A 20,716-nucleotide genomic window follows, 5' to 3' on the forward strand; every position below is an offset into this window, starting at 1 on the left:
TTTTGTGACAATAAGGTCTTATTTCTGTCTACTGAAGACACTGACAGTCTCAGGGAGCTCTCTTTGTTGTGTTTTGTTTTTAAAGAATTATTGCCAAGTAAGTTTCTGTAGCAAAACAGATGTATGCGAAGTTTGCTTCACATCATTCTTTGCTGAAATAACTGTGATGAAATAATCAGTTAATCCAGAAAAGGGGAACAATAAAATTGCTTCATTGGTGTCAGAGAAGAGGCTAAATAACTATATGCAGGGCTGAAATTTAAGTTTCAACAGGCTCTTTTGTCATTGTATGGACACAGCCTAAAGGGAAAGTTCTACAAGACATAGAAGCAACTGTCTACAGGCAGTTAGCTCAGTGGCCAGACTGTGACGCTAATGAGGCTGGGGCTCTGAGTTCAAAATCGTACATACTTTTTTTTTTTTTTTTGGCTGTCCCCCACGGCTTGGGGGACCTTAGTTCCCCCGACCAGGGCTTGAACCGGGCCCTGGCAGTGAAAGTGCTGAGTCCTAACCACTGGACCACCAGGGAATTTCCTCAAAACTGTACATACTCATAAGGCGTGCCAGCTCCTTCACTAGTCACACGTAGACCTGTGGGAGGATCAGTGCAAACCTATCCTCATTCCTGGAAAAACTAATCAGCCTACATTCTGCTAGAATCAGTGGCATCTTTTTTTCATACGATGGTCATCATTACATGCCTTGCCTCTGTGAACGTACACCAAATATTTGAATTCAGTTAATTTTGTAACAAGTTTAGCACTTTGTGGACAGTAGTCATACGATTTTGCCAGTCATCCTTGTTACTAAAATTCAAAAGATAAAAGATCTACTCTGTAAAATTCAGATGTTCCCAGTGTAGAGTACAGATTAGCGATTTCATCGATTTCTTCAGCAGAAAAGGACAGGAGGTGGATAAGGCAGAGAACTCCCTCCTTTACCCTGGCTCCCAAGTGGAGCTCTGCTTTTTCTCCTAGGCATTCCCAACTTGGCAAATTCCCCAGCAACTGACTCTGGGAAATAATGCAATAGTTTTATAATAACATACAACCGCTGGCACACTTTTTTTTTTTTTTTAACTTTCAGGGGTATATCAGAAAGGCTTAGCATCATTTGGTGCAAATAGTGAAATTTTGCGATGTGAGCTATGAATGCCCATGACCTTTCTAAGAACTTCTAGGGGTGACTTTGCACCGACCACCCTTGAATCCTCAAGGGAAGGCATCTTCCAATTTTCCCAGAAATTAATTCAGGACTGATAAGTTGAATGGATAGATTTGGGAAAGAAGAGACAGTATCTTAGGACATCAGAAATTGAGATGGCACATAGAGATCAATTTCTCTTATTGTCTTCTGATACTGATCCGGCTAGAAATCATTTTGCTGTGGGGGGGCTGATGTTTGACAAATGGATCCAGTGATGGGATTAAAATCCTTGCCCATTCCGAGCAGACAGAGGCCACGAGCTCCTATTACAGATGCTACTGGAGAATCATTACGTACAAAGGACTATTACCAACGAGGCCCCACTGCTACCATTTCCTCAGACCGATTACTTGGGAAAATTAGTCCTCAAATGTATACCGCTAAACCTTTACTGACTATCCTAACAAAAGTAGAAGTCCTTATCCTCTGTGTAAGAGGCTCTTTTCCAGAGCTGCGATACATTAACACGCAATTTTATAATTTTCTACCTATTTCACTTCAGTGTGAGCTTTCATAATAATAAAGATACATTTTCAGGAGCATGAACAAATATGCTCAAATGAGGAGAAATCGAAGCCATTATCCTGACTTCAGTTTGAAAGAGTACCTGGCAGAGCGTGGGGTTTTGGGGAAAGTTTTCAGCTGAAAAACAGCTTATCCTTACAGGTATAATTTGTTGTTGTTACTTCTATAGAGCAGAACAGCCAGAACACAGACTTTTCTCCTGCAGGTCCTCAGCAAGGCGGGTAGTCAGTGCCGCTTTCAATATTCTCATTCGGGAACTCAGAACTAGTTTATTTCCCCTACATGCTTACCTTTTCTAAGTAGGTATAGCTCCAAATTTTCCCATCAGCCCAAGTTCTTGAAATTATTTTTCCACTCTGGTCATATTCCATTTTTTCATTCCATGTCCCTCGTTGAATAAACGTCACCAATCCTGAAGGTGAATATGTGATATTCACTTCATTATATCTGCTTACGGGAGACCACAGAACAGGTCGTCCAGTCTGGTCATAAAGAATTCGAAGGGTGAATTTCCGATGGTCGTCATAGATCTTTCCTGTGCGAGTCATATGATCAAAATCTATGGAGAGCAGGTTTCTGTTATGGGCCTACAAAAAAGAGAGAGGAAATACATTGGAAGCACTGCCTTAGTTCCCCTCATCAAGTGCATTCACAATCGAAAAGCTTTTTCTGTTTCTCCAGCAATGGGGTCTCTCTTGCCTTTGAATCCGCCTGGCTTCTCCTCGATGAGACTTGTCTTTATTCTCCCAGCAGGCTGTACAATCTTGGAAGGTTGGGGCTATGTCTTAACTACTGGTATGTGCTAGCTCCTCAACATATGGTTATTGGTTGCTTTTTCCCAACTCAAGCCTCAAGCGTGCTGATACAATTTTCAGTGATTATGTAATCTTATTTTATGTGAGTCAGATGCCTACCAAGGAACGGGATTTCCTCCCCCTCTTTTACCAATGAAGTGGCTAAAACACAGAATGGTGAGTTATTTACATAATTAGAAATCAGAAAAAATGAATATAGAGAGCCCCCTCTAATTTATACAGAGATTCCCTTCTTTGGCTTCCTGTTCCTCTGGGCATAGAGCTTTATTACTTCACATCTATCACGGGGGAACACAGAGCAACTCAGATTGTCTCCTGGAGATGGAAGCCCACTCAGCAATGTTTTCATGGAGGCCAGAAGGTAAATGTGGCAGGTGTTGGTAGGTCCCCCCAGTATTTGCGAGGGTGGCACCACTCAGTGAGATTAGAGCATAGAGTTCAATCTGGGTACCAAGTTTAGAAACAATTAGCTCGGCTTGGTTCTGGTCTTAGGCTTCCTTGACTGCATGCCAGCATCCCCTCTGTGTACTTCACGGCCCCGAAGTTGTCCTAGAGAAATCCTGACTCTGAGGAAATTCAGCATGGTCTACACAAGATAACCAAATAACTAAATGGCTTAGTTAAAAAGTTTTTAAATTGGCAAAAAGGCCACTTTTACTGGGTTTTCAAAGCAACTGGACAACTGACACGATCTGTTCTACTCTTCAGCTAGTAATGCCAATGTTTGGCACTCCCACCACTAACTGCTACAGCAAGCTGATGGCAACACAGAGCTGAAGAAGGCTCTGGAAGACAGGGGTTTTGAAGTAGGTGGGTGGGAGGCCAAGGGGAGGGCTTTAAAAATTTGTTTTATTTATTTTAGTTTAGCTCAGTTTTCATTTCAGTGAGTCGTTTGTTTTGTTTTATTATAACTTTTTATGTGGAACTAGTCTGACTCACAAGAAGTTGCAAAAGTGGGGAATTCCCTGGCGGTCCAGTGGTTAGGACTCCAAGCTCTCATGGCCCAGGGCCCAGGTTCGATCCCTGGTCGGGGAACTAAAATCCCACAAGCCTCACAGTGCGGCCAATAAAATAAAATATGTAAACTGTTGGAGCTATTAAAAAAAAAAGAATGGGCTTCCCTGGTGGTGCAGTGGTTGAGAGTCCGCCTGCCAATGCAGGGAACACGGGTTCGTGCCCCAGTCCGGGAAGATCCCACATGCTGTGGAGTGGCTGGGCCCGTGAGCCATGGCCACTGAGCCTGTGCGTCCGGAGCCTGTGCTCCACAACGGGAGAAGCCACAACACTGAGAGGCCCGCGTACAGCAAAAAAAAAAAATTGATAAAAGAAGTTGCAAAAATGATACAGTAGCCATGTAGTCTTCACCCAACTTTCAAGAAAAAGACTTTTCTTTTGGGTGAAGGGGGTCCAAGCATATCTGGAAGGAACCTTCTAAGTTCTTGGCTGAGACCCCCCCCCCACTGCCATCCTCACCCTGTAATAAAAACAGGAGAAAAACAAACAAGTTTGATAACATGTATACCTCCTGTACACATGGGAGGGACCCAGGGGAACTGAGTAACTCTCTAAAATGGCCCAAGCCACCACCTTATATACTATCTCCAACTAAAGACAAAAGATGTTGGGAGGAGGGAGCCAGTTATGGGAGGTGACCAGGCAAAGCACAGTAAACAAGGTTGTTATGCAGATTTAAGTCGTTGCTTTCTCCATCAGCCTAAAATAATCTTTATACCAAAGAGGTATGTTTTGGGGTGGCAAATTCTTCTCCCCTTCAAATAAAAAAGGGGAAACTTTGAGAAGTATAAACAACTGTGGTTCTCGGGAGTCAGGAGACTGAATTAGCTGCTTGTCTGTGCACCAGCCATCTCTTGTATTCGGGCCTTAGTTTTCTTATCTGTGAAAAGGGAGTGATATTTACCACTCTACACCACACACCTGTGTTAAGAATTAAATGAGATTACATATACAGGTACCTGGTGATGTGTAAAAATAATATTAGTAGTTGTTGTTTTTAGATATCATTACTTTTTGCATTTTAGTTAGGCTTCTGAATGGGCCCATGTGTCAGATTCCAAGGACTGTAGCTTGGTGTATTAGATTTCTATCTGTAGGAATTGTCAACACGATCCTGAACAGAATATTAAATATCTGTTTAATGAGGTAGGGGAAAAAACCAACATTAGGATTTGACTACATTAATAATAGTCGGACTAAATGGATTCACTAGCTATTCAACTAAACTTCATGTTCATTTATAATTTTTGTGGTCAAGGATTCCTTTAAATATCTGAAAGCTATATACTGTGTCCCCAGAAAAATGCACATAAGTACATAAATAAACATTTTAAACAAAATCTCAAGTGGGATCTGAAACTCAAACATGAAACCTTTAGGGATCTTGAGTCCAATTTCAAAATCCTGGCTCAGAAAGACGTTTTTAAAATTTTTTTGTCGAAATTATTTTTTGCTATTTAAAAAATTGAGATATAACTGACACATAACATTATATTAGTTTCAGGTTCAATATTTGTATATATTGTAAAATAATTACCACAAAAATCTAGTTAACATCCATCACCATATGTAGTTACAACTTTTTTTCTTGTGATGAAAACTTTTAAGATCTCTTAGCAACTGTCAAATATACAAAACAGTATTATTAGCTATAGTCACCATGCTGTACATTACATCCCCAGGACTTATTAATCTTTTAACTGGAGCTTTGCACCTTTTCACCCCCTTCATCCATCTCACCCACCCTTCACTACCTGCCTCTGGCAACCACCAATCTGTTCTCTGTATCTATGACCTCTTTTTTTTTTTTTTTTTTTTTGATTCCACATCTAAATGAGATCCAGAGTTTTTATCTTAGTGGCCTGCATGACTGCAAAGCCAGCATTCTCATTTCAGACTCTGGTTTCCCTTTGCTCAGTAATTTTGTGCACTTTGCTTTTTAAAATAACCTCCTTAACTTCTACCCCCATTATAAAAGTGATATTTTTTCATTGCAGAAAAATTGGAAAATATAGAAATATACAAAGAAAATAATCACCTGTAATCCCATCCTTCAATGTGAATCATTGCTAGTACTTTGCAGCATTTCATGCCCACTTTTTTTTGCATAATCTATGCCCATACAGTTAAAGAATACAATTAGAATTGTACTTAAAGTTTTGTGTCCTACTTTTTCAGCTAATATTTTGTCTTGAGCATTCTTCATGTTATTAAATATTCTTAAAATGTGGATTTTAGTGGTTACATAATATCTTCTACATGATAAACATTTATTTTTCCTTTCTCCTATTGTTGGAAAGTAGAGTTTTTGTTTTCCATTTTTCTATCTTTCATGTTTTGTTGAACATTTTTGTAAATAAATATTTCCTTAATACCAAACCCTATAAGGGAAATTACGGGGTCAAATGATAACATATTAAAGACTCCTGATGCAACTCGAGATATTACTTCATGGTGCACAAAGGTTTACAAATTTATGCTCTTATTAACTAGCAGTGGAAGAGTTCATCTCATTCCATCCTTACCACCACTGAGTATTGTCATTGTTAGTAAGCTTTTCCCAACATGAGAGTGGGAAAATGGTATGTTACTGTGGTTTAAATTTGCATTTATTTGGTTACTAATGAGGTTGAACCCTTTTAAACGTCTATTTGCCACATGTACGTCTTCTATGAATTGTCTGCTATTTTCAACGTCTTTTGGTTTCAGTTTCTTCATCAGCCAGCTGGGGCTAATGATATTTGCCATTAATTTTGAGCTTCTGCAAGAAAAAAAAAAAAAAAAAAAAGGACAGGAAATGTTCCATGCCATGAATTCCAGAAGGCTAGTGATTAGATACTCCAATTATTTGGGAGGAAGTCTTGTCAGTTGCAGGGGTAGGTTTCATTCAGGGAATAGAGACACAGATTGGGAAACATGACTCTTTAACCATCTGTAGCCAATGTGTGCAGTGCCGTGGTGCATAAATACACAGTAAACTGCTGTTATCACCTAAAAGGTGATAGAGAAGCGCGTATTTCCTGTCTTTTGATACACAGGGCTTGGAAACCTATACGAAACCAGGTGTTCTTTCTTCTACTACCTTTCCTGTGGTTTTATAGCCACATATCTCTAACTGTAATACTGTTCATTTACAATAGCTGTAAAATATCCATGTACTCCCAGAGACGGTTGTAACTGTTACAATTTATGTTATAATGATAGTTAAAGAGCCAAAGTAACAAGTGATTTCCAGTTCAACTAAATTTGTGGTTTTATTTGTCTGATAGATTAAGTTTACTACTCAAGAACACATTTCTTAATAAAGTCATTACAGCTACACAAGCAGGGACCACTGTTAAAAATCCACTACAGGCACTTCCCTGATGGCACAGTGGTTAAGAACCTGCCTGCCAATGCAGGGGACACGGGTTCGAGCCCTGGTCTGGGAAGATCCCACATGCCACGGAGCAACTAAGCCTGTGCACCACAACTACTGAGCCTGCGCTCCAGAGCCTGCGAGCCACAACTACTGAAGCCCGCGGGCCTACAGCCCGTGCCCCGCAAAAAGAGAAGCCACCGCAATGAGAAGCCCACGCACCACAATGAAGAGCAGCCCCTCTTGCTGCAACTAGAGAAAGCCTGTGCACAGCAATGAAGACCCAATGCAGCCAAAAATAAATAAACAAAATTTAAAAAAAAATCCACTACAAAGTGAGCAGAAGAAAACTCTGCCTAATGTTCTTTCCCTGCCTGTCAAGACTTCTGCAACCATGCTTCTGTTTCTGGATAATGCACTCGGATATTCAGATGTTGCTGAAACGCTAGGGGTTTTTTTTTGTTTTTTTTGTTGTTGTTGTTTTTGCGGTACGCGGGCCTCTCACCGTCGTGGCTTCTCCCGTTGTGGAGCACAGGCTCCGGATGCGCAGGCCCAGCGGCCATGGCCCATGGGCCCAGCCGGTCCACGGCATGTGGGATCCTCCCGGACCAGGGCACGAACCTGTGTCCCTGCATTGGCAGGCGGACTCTCAACCACTGAGCCACCAGGGAAGCCCTGAAACACTAGTTTTAAAGTCAGGTTTGGAAGATAATGTAAAATTTGGCTAAGAGCTGAAAGGGGATGAAGGAATTGAAGATGCCACAGCCCCCCACCCTGTGAGTCTCCTATGGAACCCACATGTGAGAAGGCTGAGAGAAAGAATGCTAGGCTGACCACCTCTGACTGCTGGGGTCATGAGCAAGGGTGGGAAAGCAACACGTTCATACAAACTCTTGTTTGCCTGAAAGACAATAATAGCCCTTGACCTAAGTGTGGGTCATCAATCCTTATTTTGGCTCTTCCTCCAAACAATCTATACCAATCTTTGCCCTGGAAAAGAGAGGGGCAAAGAAAAGGTTGACATTTGAGAATAGCCCCAAGTTAAAAAGAGTCTCTTTGGACATTGAGCAAGACACTTGAGTTTGGCAACTGATGAGTTGTATGTTGGGGTAAGAAAGTTGGACTTGGTAATTTTTTTAATAGGGAAAGTATTTATGCTTTAATTTATTCTTTGGTTTTCTTTAGGCTTTTTTTTTTTAGCTTTGCTGAAGAGAAGTAAAGAGAAGGGCTTGCTTTTTTGTTCACACTTCGACCAGAAAGGAAAGAGGAAAGAGCATGCGCTGGGGAGCCATGGGTTGTGTTGCCAGCAGAAATCAAAGTGCCTGCGAAGGGTGGGTACAGGCAGAAGCTCCAAAGAAAAGTGTCCTCTGCCTCCCCTCACATCCTTTCCTTGCTCTTTCCTAGGAGTTTGAGTTTTAATTGCTTAAGAGAAAGTCCTTTCAACCCCTTGCAATTTGAGATTCATTCAATGAGTAGGATAAAGATATATTAGGTTGATATATAGATATATAAGATATATAAATATAAAGATATATAAATATCCATAGGCAGCTGCTGATATTTGAGTGTTTTGGGCCTACCAAAAGGGCAGTTTCCTATGGTTCAACCCAATACACACACACACACACACACACACACACACACAATGTGCTAAACTCTAAGCTCCAATCACGGCAGTTGATTTTCTTCAGAATAAAGGAGGAGAGGGCTGAATTTTCAAGGACGCTGTCTAGCATTTCAACTCACAAGGCAACTGAGGTACCTGTTTGATTTTTGCTGAAGAAGTTGAAAGGTGAATAAGTGAGATGGGCCAAATAACCACGCTACAGTTTGGGAGATGCCCTGCACTTAATTTCCATGAAGCTGTGAGAATGGACAGAATCACAGCTGCTTTTACATTGGTACACGCTACTCTATGCTCACTGGTTTCAAGGTAATTAGTACGTGATTTTTAGAAATCGAGCAATACAATTCTACAGATTTTATTTTTTATTGATATTGCTATGCTGACAATCAAAACCGACTTAGGCTTGCTTCTGTTTCACAGAGTTGCCTACAAATGAACAGGGCATGTATGCAGTGTTAACATCAGCCTCCACTGCTCCACCGGGGATTTCTTTATACCTGTTTTTCTTCTTTTTTCTTTTTTCCTCCCAAGGCGCTCTCTTTACCTCGCCAGCCCACAGAATCTTAGTGCCAGAAGGAATCTTACGACATGGGCTATTGACCTGGACTGCCTGGGTTCAAATCCTGTGTCACCATTTACTAGCTGTGTGCCCTCTGTATGCCTTGGTTTCTTTATCTGTAAAGTGAGAATGTTAATAAGAAAACACACCTGAGGGCTTCCCTGGTGGCAAAGTGGTTGAGAGTCCGCCTGCCGATTCAGGGGACATAGGTTCGTGCCCCGGTCCGGGAAGATCCCACATGCCGCGGAACGGCTGGGCCCGTGAGCCATGGCCGCTGAGCCTGTGCGTCCGGAGCCTGTGCTCCACAATGGGAGAGGCCACAACAGTGAGAGGCCCGCGTACCGCAAAACAAACAAACAAAAAAACACACCTGATAAGGTGTTATGAGTAATAAATGAGTTAATATATGGCCATACACAGATAAGATTTCAATGAATGTTAGTTGCTATGATTATGATTAATGGTAATAATACTACTAGTCATAATCATAGAGATTGTATAGCTCATATCCCTCATTTTAGGGATGGGAAAAGTGGTGTAAAGTTATGGGCATACCAGTTCTTCTTCAAAACCTTACGCATTCCTCTCACTTGATTTCTGCCATACCATTTAACTTGGACACTTTGTGCACTAAAATAATTTGCTCTTGTTTAATTACTTTCCCGTTGGCAAATTCATCTGGGTAACCGTACAACAGGCATTTAAAAATTTTAATACCAAATCATTAATGCTTATATACAAGTGAAATAGTGTATGAAATAATACTTTCTGTCTAGCTATCTTTGTGGAGTTGACCCAAGATTAACAAATATAGTAATTTGTTAAATTTACAAATCACAGTAAATTTCTGTGATTTGAAGGCCACAAGAATCCCCTGACCCCAAAAACCAACACTGCCCAGTGGCCTTGATTCCTTAAATCTCCTGTCTCCAGGTGACTCCTTAGGGGTAAATGCACTGTTACTTGGGACTGACAGCCACAGATATATTTTAAAAATAGATGAATCTATCTGCAAGCAGGGTCCTTATCTAAATTTTCACAAAATGAAACCCTCCAGCAAACCTAGGGAGAAGGAAGTTAAAAGTGTGAAGCAAACACATTTTCTGAGAAAGGAAGGAGACGCTGGAACCCTCTTGGCTGTCTCCCACATTCCCCATCATTTGTCAGCCTGGGACCTTGTGTTTCACCTGGGCTTGTTCCCCCTTTCAGAGCTCAGCTCGCGTATGAACAGTCACATGTTGCATTTCAAAACAAATCTACCCTGTTCTCAGTTATCTTTGAATGGAGAGAAAAACAATCAATCGTGAGGGTTTTTAGATTAGTCTTGGCTTCAGTTTGCTTGTAAACACATAATCATCTTACTTGATTTGATGACTTTGGTTTGAAGTGCTAAGCTTCTTGGGGTTTTGTTTTTTCTTTAAATAAAGGAGGCTGCAGTTCTGGAGTTTTGCTGTAACCTCACATCTCAGTCTGCGAAATCTTGTAAAGAGCTCTGAGGTCCAATGCTGGGATAAGTCTCATTTAATAGCATTATTATCCACGGACACAGCAAGGTGCGATCTGGATGTAGTTCCTAAACCAGTGTGCTTTTGGTGCATGTCTAATTTCTCTATTGTCCAGGGAAATGTATTTATGGAGACAGACTGATGCAGCAGATGAGAAGGTATATAGACTGGATGGGAAAGTACTTTGCAAGGAAGATGATTCAAATACAACTCAGGTTGGGGGGAAACGGCTTTTTAAAATAAATGAAATTTCAGGACGTTAATGTGATTTATTTCACTTAATGGAGCTGGTGCAGGATGGCCCAGAGGTAACAAATCCCTTGCCTGCTCAGGCTAAGCAGGATATCATGTTTCCCAGCAGTTTGTTTCCTCACCTTGAAGAGGACCCCGAGTGTGTATGAAAAAAGAAAATCACCAATGGTTGGAGAAAAGCAACTCTTGTTGCTTTATCTTCAAGAGAGGTCTATCATTTTCTGATTTTTTTTTCTTTCCACCTAGAAGGTCTGGGGTGGATGTGATAGGTAGCTTGGGGGAACATTTGGTGTCCATCACCTTACCAAGGGAGCCTTTAAACGAACCTGTCATTCTGTGCCCGAAAAATTAGTGTTTTATGACCTGCTGCCCAAGCACATTTGCAAATTACAAGCACACCTCTGTGTGGTTTTTCAGAGAGGAGCCCTATTTCCCCCAGGACAGCAGGGGTTTCTATGTTGTGTGATTATCTGAACCTGTAATTCTGTCTGGAGAGCTCTGGAACAGCAGCTCCTCCAGGAGAAATAGAAGATTCGGTGCAAGGTCTCCAGGTACCTGAGGGCACCAGAGAGCCTTAATCTTTACATGGATGTTTACAAATGGGTCACCGCATATTTGGCCCAGAGAGAGAGAAAGTTACATCTCACATGTCATCAGCTTGCCTCTTGAAAGCTACCATAAGTGAAGGGGGCACCATCTATGAAATAATAAAGTCAGTAAGGAAAAAGAATTTGCCTGGTTAAAACTGGATCCACACCTGCCTTTGGGGAGCGTATTCATTCCATTAAATTGGATATGTCTAATCTGGGGAAACTGAGGCAGTAATATAAGCCAAAGTGCCTAAGGATGGGGAGAGCACGTAAGGATTACCCAGTTAAACAGCCATCCTCTTGCCGCCTCAGCACTTTGCCTGCCCGGAGGCCGGTTGTCCCGCACCACCCACACTTGCCAGTACATTAGAGTCGATTATTTGTCTCTTTTTGTCAGCACTGAAATGAGGAGTCAGGCCCTGCCAGGGTGGCTCCACTGAGCGGGGCAATGATTTATAGATTAATTATTTTAAGGAACAAGGCAGCACAGCATGATGTAGTGGAAAGAGTGCTGCGCTAGGCGAAGACCTGCATTTTAGTGCTGGCTCGGATCCTTAATAGCTGTTTGACTTTGGGCAAATCACTTAACCTCTCTGGGCCTTAGTCTCCTTATCGGGAAATTGGGAATAACAATAATGGATGGTTGTTGGATTTCCCTGGTGGCACAGTGGTTAAGAATCTGCCTGCCAAGGCAGGGAACACGGGTTCGAGCCCTGGTCCGGGAAGATCCCACATGCCACGGAGCAACTAAGCCCGTGAGGCACAACTACTGAGTCTGTGCTCTAGAGCCCGTGAGCCACAACTACTGAGCCTGCGTGCCACAACTACTGAAGCCCATGCTCTGCAACAAGAGAAGCCACCGCAATGAGAAGCCCATGCACCGCAACGAAGAGTAGCCCCCGCTCGCTGCAACTAGATAAAGCCTGCACGCAGCAAGGGAGACCCAATGCAGCCAAAAATAAATATAAATAAATAAATAAATTTATTTTAAAAATTGATGGCTGTGGTGATCAAATAAAATCCTGACCATGAAAGCATTTTATTGATTGTAAGGCACTAAACATATGTAAAGGATTATTATTGTTGTTAGATTTCTAGGAACATGTACAGTAACACCACCTAGCCATTCTTCAGTCCCAGAACCTCAGGAAGAACCCTAGAAGTCATAGAGGAGAGGGCCCTGAATTTGTTGCCCTTATAAGCCGTTTCACAAATCTGCCCAACTCTAGCACGGGATGAGAAACGGGTCAATTATAAATGGTACTAACTAAATAACACTTCACTCTACTCAACACGAAAGAGCCCCCATATGTTTTATGACCACTAGCTTCTCAGTATTAAGAACAATTTGGGATATGAGGTGCAAATTACAATTTACAGTCTCTCTCCATTATCCGTGCATATGGAAGGGAGAAAACAGGGTGGGTGATCGTAGAAAGTAGAAAATACTAAAGTCACACGGTATAGAATGAGTTCTCCTAAAGAATATAAAATCCTAAAGTCACATAGTGTATGATATGATTCATAATCTTTTATTCAGACTATAAGCTGGGGAGGCACTAAGAGACCATTTATTTGATATAATTGTTCTGGGGTGAGTCCCTGAGGTTGATGAGCCATATGTAGATAATTCTGACTTTTCTCTAGTATGACATTTCATTTCACAGGTGAAGAAAATAAAGGCATTCCTTAAGCCAGTTGTAAGACTTCCCCATCGAGGGTTCTACCCAGGAGATCTCATTTCTAGAAGAACCCTGATAGAAACCCTCACTGCTGTCACACAGACAGGTTTGACTATTTGGACTGGTTTCACCTCCCAATTCAGTGGCATACCTAGTAAATATTCTGGCCAACGGAATCAAAACATACAAATTGACTTGTGCATGTAGACAACCTTAGTAGCTGTTACAAAAAACAAGCATGGAAGTCTGTGTCTTTGTGTTACCAACAGAACTGACTGGAAAGTGAGCGCTAGTGTACATCATTTTGTCCGTATCAAGCCATGGGACTGACTTGACGGCTTGTCACTGGAATTGGGTGGTTGTTTGGCGTTGCATTGCCACAGCCTAGAGGTTACCACATTTTTACTGTGAGTGAAATTTTACTGTGAGTGAAGAAAATGCAAGTGTTCCAGGTATCCCAGGCATGACACAGGTGCTCAAAGCAGGCCTCAGTAGTGAGTGATCATCTCCCTCAGGCTGGCAGTTGCTCTCGGGCTGATATTGAATGTTACTATACTTGGAAAGTTGGTCACGTCATCCTAACATTGGTTCACGTTCAAGAAGGGACAGGTAGACAGAGCGCTGTGGTGTCTGTAGGCTTCGTGTGCTGCAGAAAGGCAATTGTGATTGAGAGATCCCTGGTTAACTGTGGTGAACCGTGCTTGGTAAGAACTTGAAAACCCCCAAATCTTTCATTTCCCCGGGGCAGCTGTCTCTGAGCACCATTAGCCCAATCTGAGTCCTAGTCCTTGACCCCTTTGGCCCTTAATATGTATATTCATGACAATGACATCATTCACTGTTTTCGTCCTTTATCTTGCTTTTGTCCAGATGTCGCCTGATGTCTCACATCCTTCTGTGTGTGCCTGCCTGGCCTTTCCAAATGAAGTGGCAACTACCCCAAAGCAGGGGTCTGGGACAGCTCAGTGGACCTGCTGACCATCTCTAGGCCTTGTGAGGGATTCTGGAGGGCCTCCCGACTAAACACATTTCTCGATCCAGATGTTCTTGGGGCCTGAAATTGCTACTGCCAGAGCACTTTAGCTGGCTAATGACAAAGAAAGCTCCTATTAGGAGGGGGAAGGGTAAGCTGGGACAACGGGAGAGAGTGGCATGGACATATATACACTACCCAAGGTAAAATAGAGAGCTAGTGGGAAGCAGCCGCATAGCACAGGGAGATCAGCTTGGTGCTTTGTGACCACCTAGAGGGGTGGGACAGGGAGGGTGGGAGGGAGAGAGACACAAGAGGAAGGAGATATGGGGATACATGTATAAGTATCACTGATTCACTTTGTTATAAAGCAGAAACTAACACACCATTGTAAAGCAATTATACTCCAATAAGGATGTTAAAATAAATACATAAATAAGAAAGAAAGCTCCTATTAGAATGTTCATTTCAGGATACTGAACCGTTATCAGCCATTAGCACCCTCTCCTGAATTAGTATATCATAGAGCCTTACCCTCAGCCTTCTTTCAAAAGCTGAAACGTTGCCTTTGTTCTGTTCCTTCCGCTGCCGCCACTCGATGAGGTTGGCGTTGTGCTCTCCGGGCAGTGAGATGTTGCATTTGCCCAGGGTGGGGTTGACCGCCCCGGACAGGATGTGGGGCTCTGAGCTGAGGTTGATCTCCATCCCGCTGGCAAAAGTGACACGTAGGGAGCCGTCTGGACTCACCCGATAGGTACTCTGGGTATTTTCTGCAGACAGAGGAGCACAGGAGGAAGACGGGGAAGAAAGGGAAGCACAGAAGCAGAGGAGAGACAAGTTTAGCTTTAGGAGGTTAAGTTTAGGAAAGGATGAGCAGGTGGGGTGCCGTGGGCCTACTGCCCTCTGGGCTAGACAACCACTCTGACAGGCCGACACGCTCTTTGTCCATTTGGGTCTCGTTATGTTCACAGCTGGGCTGTCTTGTTTCTTGGATAAAAGACTCCTGTGTAATACTGCAGGCTGTTTTTGTTTTGAAAAACGTTCTCATTTTTAAAGAATTCCCTCACAAACTCCCTTTCTGACTCGGTGGATTGGCCTCCTCCATTGGATATGCTGGGAGCTAGAATGAGCCTAGTATGAAGTTTAACTCAGCATCATCACTGCCTGGGGACACCAGCACAGTTGCTGGACTCCACAAAATGATACGCTGACAAAGGTCGCCACCGATCCTTTTAGAGTGGCTCAGCCTAACACTAGAAAGAGTCCTTAATGACTGGGCAGAGAGAAAACAATTCCTCTGTGTCCACTTCCCTCGGCTTCCAAGACATTCTTTCCAAATCCACCTCCCTTCCCCCCTTCCTTCCAGTTTACTCCTCTTTCTCCCCTCTCTCCTTCCTTCCCTCCTTTCTTCCTTCCCTCTCTCCCTTCCTTCTTTTTCCTTCCGTTCCTTTACTTTCCTCTCTTTGAACAGAATGAGCTTTTAATTCTCTCATTTCCCTTATATTCCTGCTTGGTGTGTATCCTCATTCATCCTTTTTATTCACCCATGTCAGCATTGCTCTAGAATGCTAATCTCAGATGGGACACAGACTTCATTTCTTTAATATAACCCAATCAGAGCTTAAAGAGCTTTACAAACAGCTCCGTGTTGGGAAATGACTTGATGGGAGAGTAGATTTGGCAGGGATTTAACCTCATAACTCCCACAGGGATGTGGTCCAATGTTGCTATAGGAACTTTGTGAAAGGTGTGACTTTGTCTGGGTTTCAGCCTCCATAGCTGGAATATCGGGAGAAGAAGTCATCTTCTCCAGCCAAAAGTGAATTCTACTCATTGACGGTGTGCAGAGGTTTGATGGTAGAAGTAAGAGAGATGCTGTTAGAGTCAGGCGAAGTTGGAAATATTCTTACCTTGTTTTAAAATATATATGGTACTAGTTGCTGTCAAATTGGTTGACATGAGGACGTTTTCGCGGTTGGAAGTATCTAGCTCCACTTTTGTCAGCTTCTCCAGGTCACTGTGGAAGCTGCTGACCTCTCCAGTGGGAAACGTTGCATTGGTCAGATGCCCCTCGGGGTCATACCTGAGGAATGTAACCAATCCCAATGTTGAAGTCTCTTGGCAGTGATAACAGGCTTTTGCAAAATAAAAATCACTTGGCAGCTAATACAGTTTAACTTTGAGTGATAACAAGTATTATTAACCTTGTTCAATAAGAAGAAAAAGGTCAGAGAGATGATTAATCAAACGAAGGTATTTTTTGCTGCTTCTGAATTCTTGATAACTTCCTTGAGCTGTGCTGTTTTACAGAAAAAATATATCTGGTAATGAATCACTAGGGTGGAAAACTGATTTATGAATCATGTCCTGCTGTGTGCAATGTTGCAGGGAGCCCTCCGTTTGCAATTTGGGTCGATCCCATCAGATGTGATGGGTCACAAGGACCAGCAGAGGGTGCTGTTGACAAAGAAAAAGGAGGCATGACCATGCGCCGCCCCGCCCCGCCCCGCCCCCACCAGCCTGAGAAGACCAATAAACTGATTTTGCACTGTGATAGGAAAATTGTTTGCTGCTCTTTAAGTTGCCAAATTTGAAATGAATGAATCATTCTTCCAACAAAATGACCAAGCATAGAAGACAATGGAAACATGTTCATTAAAACATTCTGGAGCCCTCTGATCTCAGTGTCACTTAATTTTTTAATCTTTTTATAATATAGTACATAATGTGTTGTAATTTGCCTATATGAGTAAGACACCAAAAAAAATAATTACCCAGGATAATAGGCAATAACCTATATCTAGAAATATAGTCTCGTGAGTTGACTTTTTTTAAAAAAATCAGAATTATTGGCAATCTCACTGTCCTCCAAATGGAAACTGCTTCCCTGAAGGCTTTTGATGTGGAGCTGTTCTTTTATTGCCAACAGAACCATGAAAAATAAACACTTCATTAAAAGTAAGGACATGCACTTGGAAACCCATTACTGTTTTCAAGTTGCAAATTACAAAATAGTTAAGTACTTTTATTTGCTTTTAAAATGTTAAACAATTATATTCCTTTTATCCAAAGTGAGCAGGATACAGCCTGGACACAGTGGTGGAGTCTGGCTCTACTGCCTTCTCCCTCCAAAATTATGCAAAATGGCCTAGTGATTCAGTGTTAATCCACTACGCTATAAAGAACTCAGCCTGGATAGCTGCTGAAATTTTAAAACTTAGACCAGCCTTTGGTAGGCTTGGGAAAAGGGGCTAGACATTATTTTATAGGACAAAACTGAACTTGAGGCTATACACAATGCCATCTCAAGTTCAGTTCTGTGTGTACATGAGTGTGTGCACGTGCACACACATGCTATCAGTTAAAACAGTCAGGCATGCAAATAAAAATAATCAAATAGGTCATTTGACATCATAGATATGGCAAGCCCTAGTTGTTTAATTGGATGCACCCTTTGCTTAAATGGATTTCAGTCAAAACGGTTATTGGCATGTTGCAGCTATGCTGCTAAGGCCTCATTATCGAGGAAAGGCTGAAGGGTGCTGTTTGCGCCTGGGGTTAATGGCAAAATCGTCCCCCCTGCTCAGCCCGTTTGCCCATGGCCTGCTCGGGGCTCTGTGGCTGCAAGAAGAAGACCCCTGATGAGAAAGGGGCATGGAAGGGCCTGAACACCTAACACAGCCCCGACTTTGTCTGCCTGGTCTTCCTTCCAGGAGAGGAAAACAATATCCAGTTTTGATTCTTGCAAGGTACCAACCTGCTTTTCCCCGTAGGGAAGGGTTTCCAGGGAGCAGACAGAAAGAAGCTGCTGCAGGCCCCCCTCGCTAGGGAGACTGTGGTCCCACAGCCTGAACTACTCAGGCAGTTCCTCTCTGTTTCACATCCATCACCAGCAACTCTGCCTCATTGGTTTCCCTTTCCTGATTTCTAAAGGGTTTCCTCAGCACTTGGCAAGGTCACTCTTCATTATTCCTCCAGGAGATCTGACCTAAGATGCTACGCATGCAGGTTTCCAACGGGCTTTCCAGCTCAGGGCAGTTTCTTACTTTCCCAGTCACATCGCCCCTTGTTTTAAAGCAAGATTTCATTGAAAGGTGACGGCAGTGGTCGTGCCCACTTCTCAGGGCAAGATGACAAGATCAGATGCTAACTGAGCCATCCATGAGCAGAGGTCAAAAATCTGAATGAACCTCAGCAGCGGCCTGTGGTGTAATTCCCTGGATAGATGTAGCTGGGAGGCTGCTGCCTGGCTCCTTGTCTGCTGAGAGAGGCTATGGGGTGGGGATAAGATAGAATTTCCCATAGTCCTGCCCAGGCGCTAGAGAGCTAGAAGGTTGTATTGTCTGATTTCCTTCCTGTGGCTGGATAAGCCTCCTTATTTGAAAGTGTACATTTGACTTTATCATAAACAAAGCACTCTACCTTGAGGGCGTTATGCTAAGTGAAATAAATCGGACAGAGTACAACAAATACTGTATGATCTCACTTATATGTGGAATCTGAAAAAAAACAAAACCAAAAACCCGAACATACAAAACTCATAGAAAGAGAGATCAGATTTGTGGTTACAAGAGGCGGGGGCTGGGTGGAGGAATGGGACAGAGGTGGTCAGAAGGTTGAAACTTCCAGTCATAAGATACATAAGTACTGGGGATGCAATGTACAACACGACAATAGTTAACTGCTGTGTGGTATGTATGAAAGTTCCTAAGAAAGTCAATCCTAAAAGTTCTCATCAGAAGGAAAAAAATATTTTTCTTCTTTTTTTTTTGTATCTATATGAGATGACGGACATTCACTAAACTTACTGTCGTCATCATTTTGCAATATATATAAATCAAGTCATTATGCTGCATGCCTTAAACTTATATAGTGCTGTATGTCAATTATATCTCAGTAAAACTGAAGGGAAAAAAACCCAAAAAACAAAGCACTCTACCCCCCAGTACACTCACCCACCCCAATTCTGCTAGTCACAGTCAAAGCAATGGCATTTGGTGGTGTCTGCAGTGTGGTGCCTCTCCTGGGCTCAGTCAAAACCTACAGGCCCAAGTCTCTTCTGTGGGGTCATGTTCAAAGGAACAGCAACAGGCAGATCCCACAACTTTGGAAAGATTGCTCCAAACTGGATAAGAAATAAAGGAAGCCTTTGATTTCTTATGGCTTGCTTGAGGTTTTTTTTTTTTTTTTTCTTTACGGTACGCGGGCCTCTCACTGTCGTGGCCTCTCCCGTTGCGGAGCACAGGCTCCGGATGAGCAGGCTCAGCGGCCATGGCTCACGGGCCTAGCTGCTCCGAGGCATGTGGGATCTTCCCGGACCGGGGCACGAACCCGTGTCCCCTGCATCGGCAGGCGGACTCTCAACCACTGCGCCACCAGGGAAGCCCAAATATGTTTTTTGTTTTTTGGGTTTTTTTTTTTTTTGCGGTACGCGGGCCTCTCACTGTCGTGGCCTCTCCCGTTGCGGAGCACAGGCTCCGGATGCGCAGGCTCAGCGGCCATGGCTCACGGGCCTAGCTGCTCCGTGGCATGTGGGATCCTCCCAGACCGGGGCACGAACCCGTTTTCCCTGAATCGGCAGGCGGACTCTCAACCACTGCGCCACCAGGGAAGCCCGAGGTTTTTTGTTGTTGTTGTTGTTGTTGTTGTTGTTTCCCCTCCATCACAGGGGGCTGCATGTTTCCAGACTGAATGTCAAAGAAACAAGTTTAATCAAAATCTCTTACGCTGTTCTGTGGGTTTCCCTCTGGTGCCTGCATCCTTTGGTGCAGTGAACACAAGCCAATATGCTGCAACTGATCCCCTCAGCCCGTAACAGGGCTGTAACTTCCACCTCCCTGCCCCCACTCCCCCTCCCTACCCTGGGCTGCAAACTCTGGTTGGTGAATTGTGTGATCAGGCATTAACTGTTGCCTTCATGGTCATCAGGAGTGAGCTTGGTGAGAGGAGATTTGCCATCACCTTGACCCTTCCCGTCCCTGATTTTACAGAGTTCCACTGTGTGCGTGCGCACAACACGTCCCCGTGGATCAAAGGAAACATTTGTAAAGGAAATTCAGAATTCATTCTTGTCCTTGAGGAACATATAGTTTATGTTAGGGGAGATGATATTTACATATTATTAAAAATATATTTGGTCTGATATTCTCTCATAAGGGATAGCCTGCCCTTTCCCTTGAGGACAATTTAAGCCAGAGCTAAACCATGCAGGGTAAAAACTAGGAGCTCCTCCATCTTTGCTCTTAAGAAAATATTGAAGATTATAGAAGAAAAATTCATTACTTTTTTTTTTTTAAAGGAAATAGACCCTCTTTACCCTCTCATGTCAGAAACCTGACCAACCTAATAAGCATTCTTTAGGAAATACTGGATTACCCTTTCTTCACCAATAACTTCATGTGGCTTCCTATGATTCAGCCCAAGTCCATAATACCCTTCTATCTCCACTTGTCCTTCATTCAATAAATATCAGTCTTGTGCTAGGTACTGGGGATACTGTGGTGAATGAAATTCAAAGTCTAGTAGCGTAGAGAAGATATGCACACAAATCACTCTGATGCCAGAATATTGCCATATACTTCTGTAAACAAGGAGCTGCAGAAGCTCAGAA

General features: G+C 42.9%; 1 protein-coding gene across 3 annotated transcripts in view; it reads right to left on the bottom strand.

Moving 5' to 3' along the window:
• Window positions 1-20,716, bottom strand: part of TENM1 (teneurin transmembrane protein 1) — a gene marked incomplete at both ends in the record, with an annotated part of 582,495 nt that overhangs the window by 13,739 nt on the left and 548,040 nt on the right. For all 3 annotated transcript variants that reach the window (XM_079727499.1, XM_079727498.1, XM_079727497.1), the window contains 3 exons: window positions 2,022-2,318; window positions 14,641-14,876; window positions 16,017-16,189. In XM_079727499.1, coding sequence (XP_079583625.1) covers window positions 2,022-2,318; window positions 14,641-14,876; window positions 16,017-16,189 — 706 coding nt within the window. The remainder of the gene's footprint in view (window positions 1-2,021; window positions 2,319-14,640; window positions 14,877-16,016; window positions 16,190-20,716) is intronic.

This window comes from Hyperoodon ampullatus, assembly GCF_949752795.1.
Source record: "Hyperoodon ampullatus genome assembly, chromosome: X".
NCBI classification, from domain to species: Eukaryota; Metazoa; Chordata; class Mammalia; order Artiodactyla; family Ziphiidae; genus Hyperoodon; species Hyperoodon ampullatus.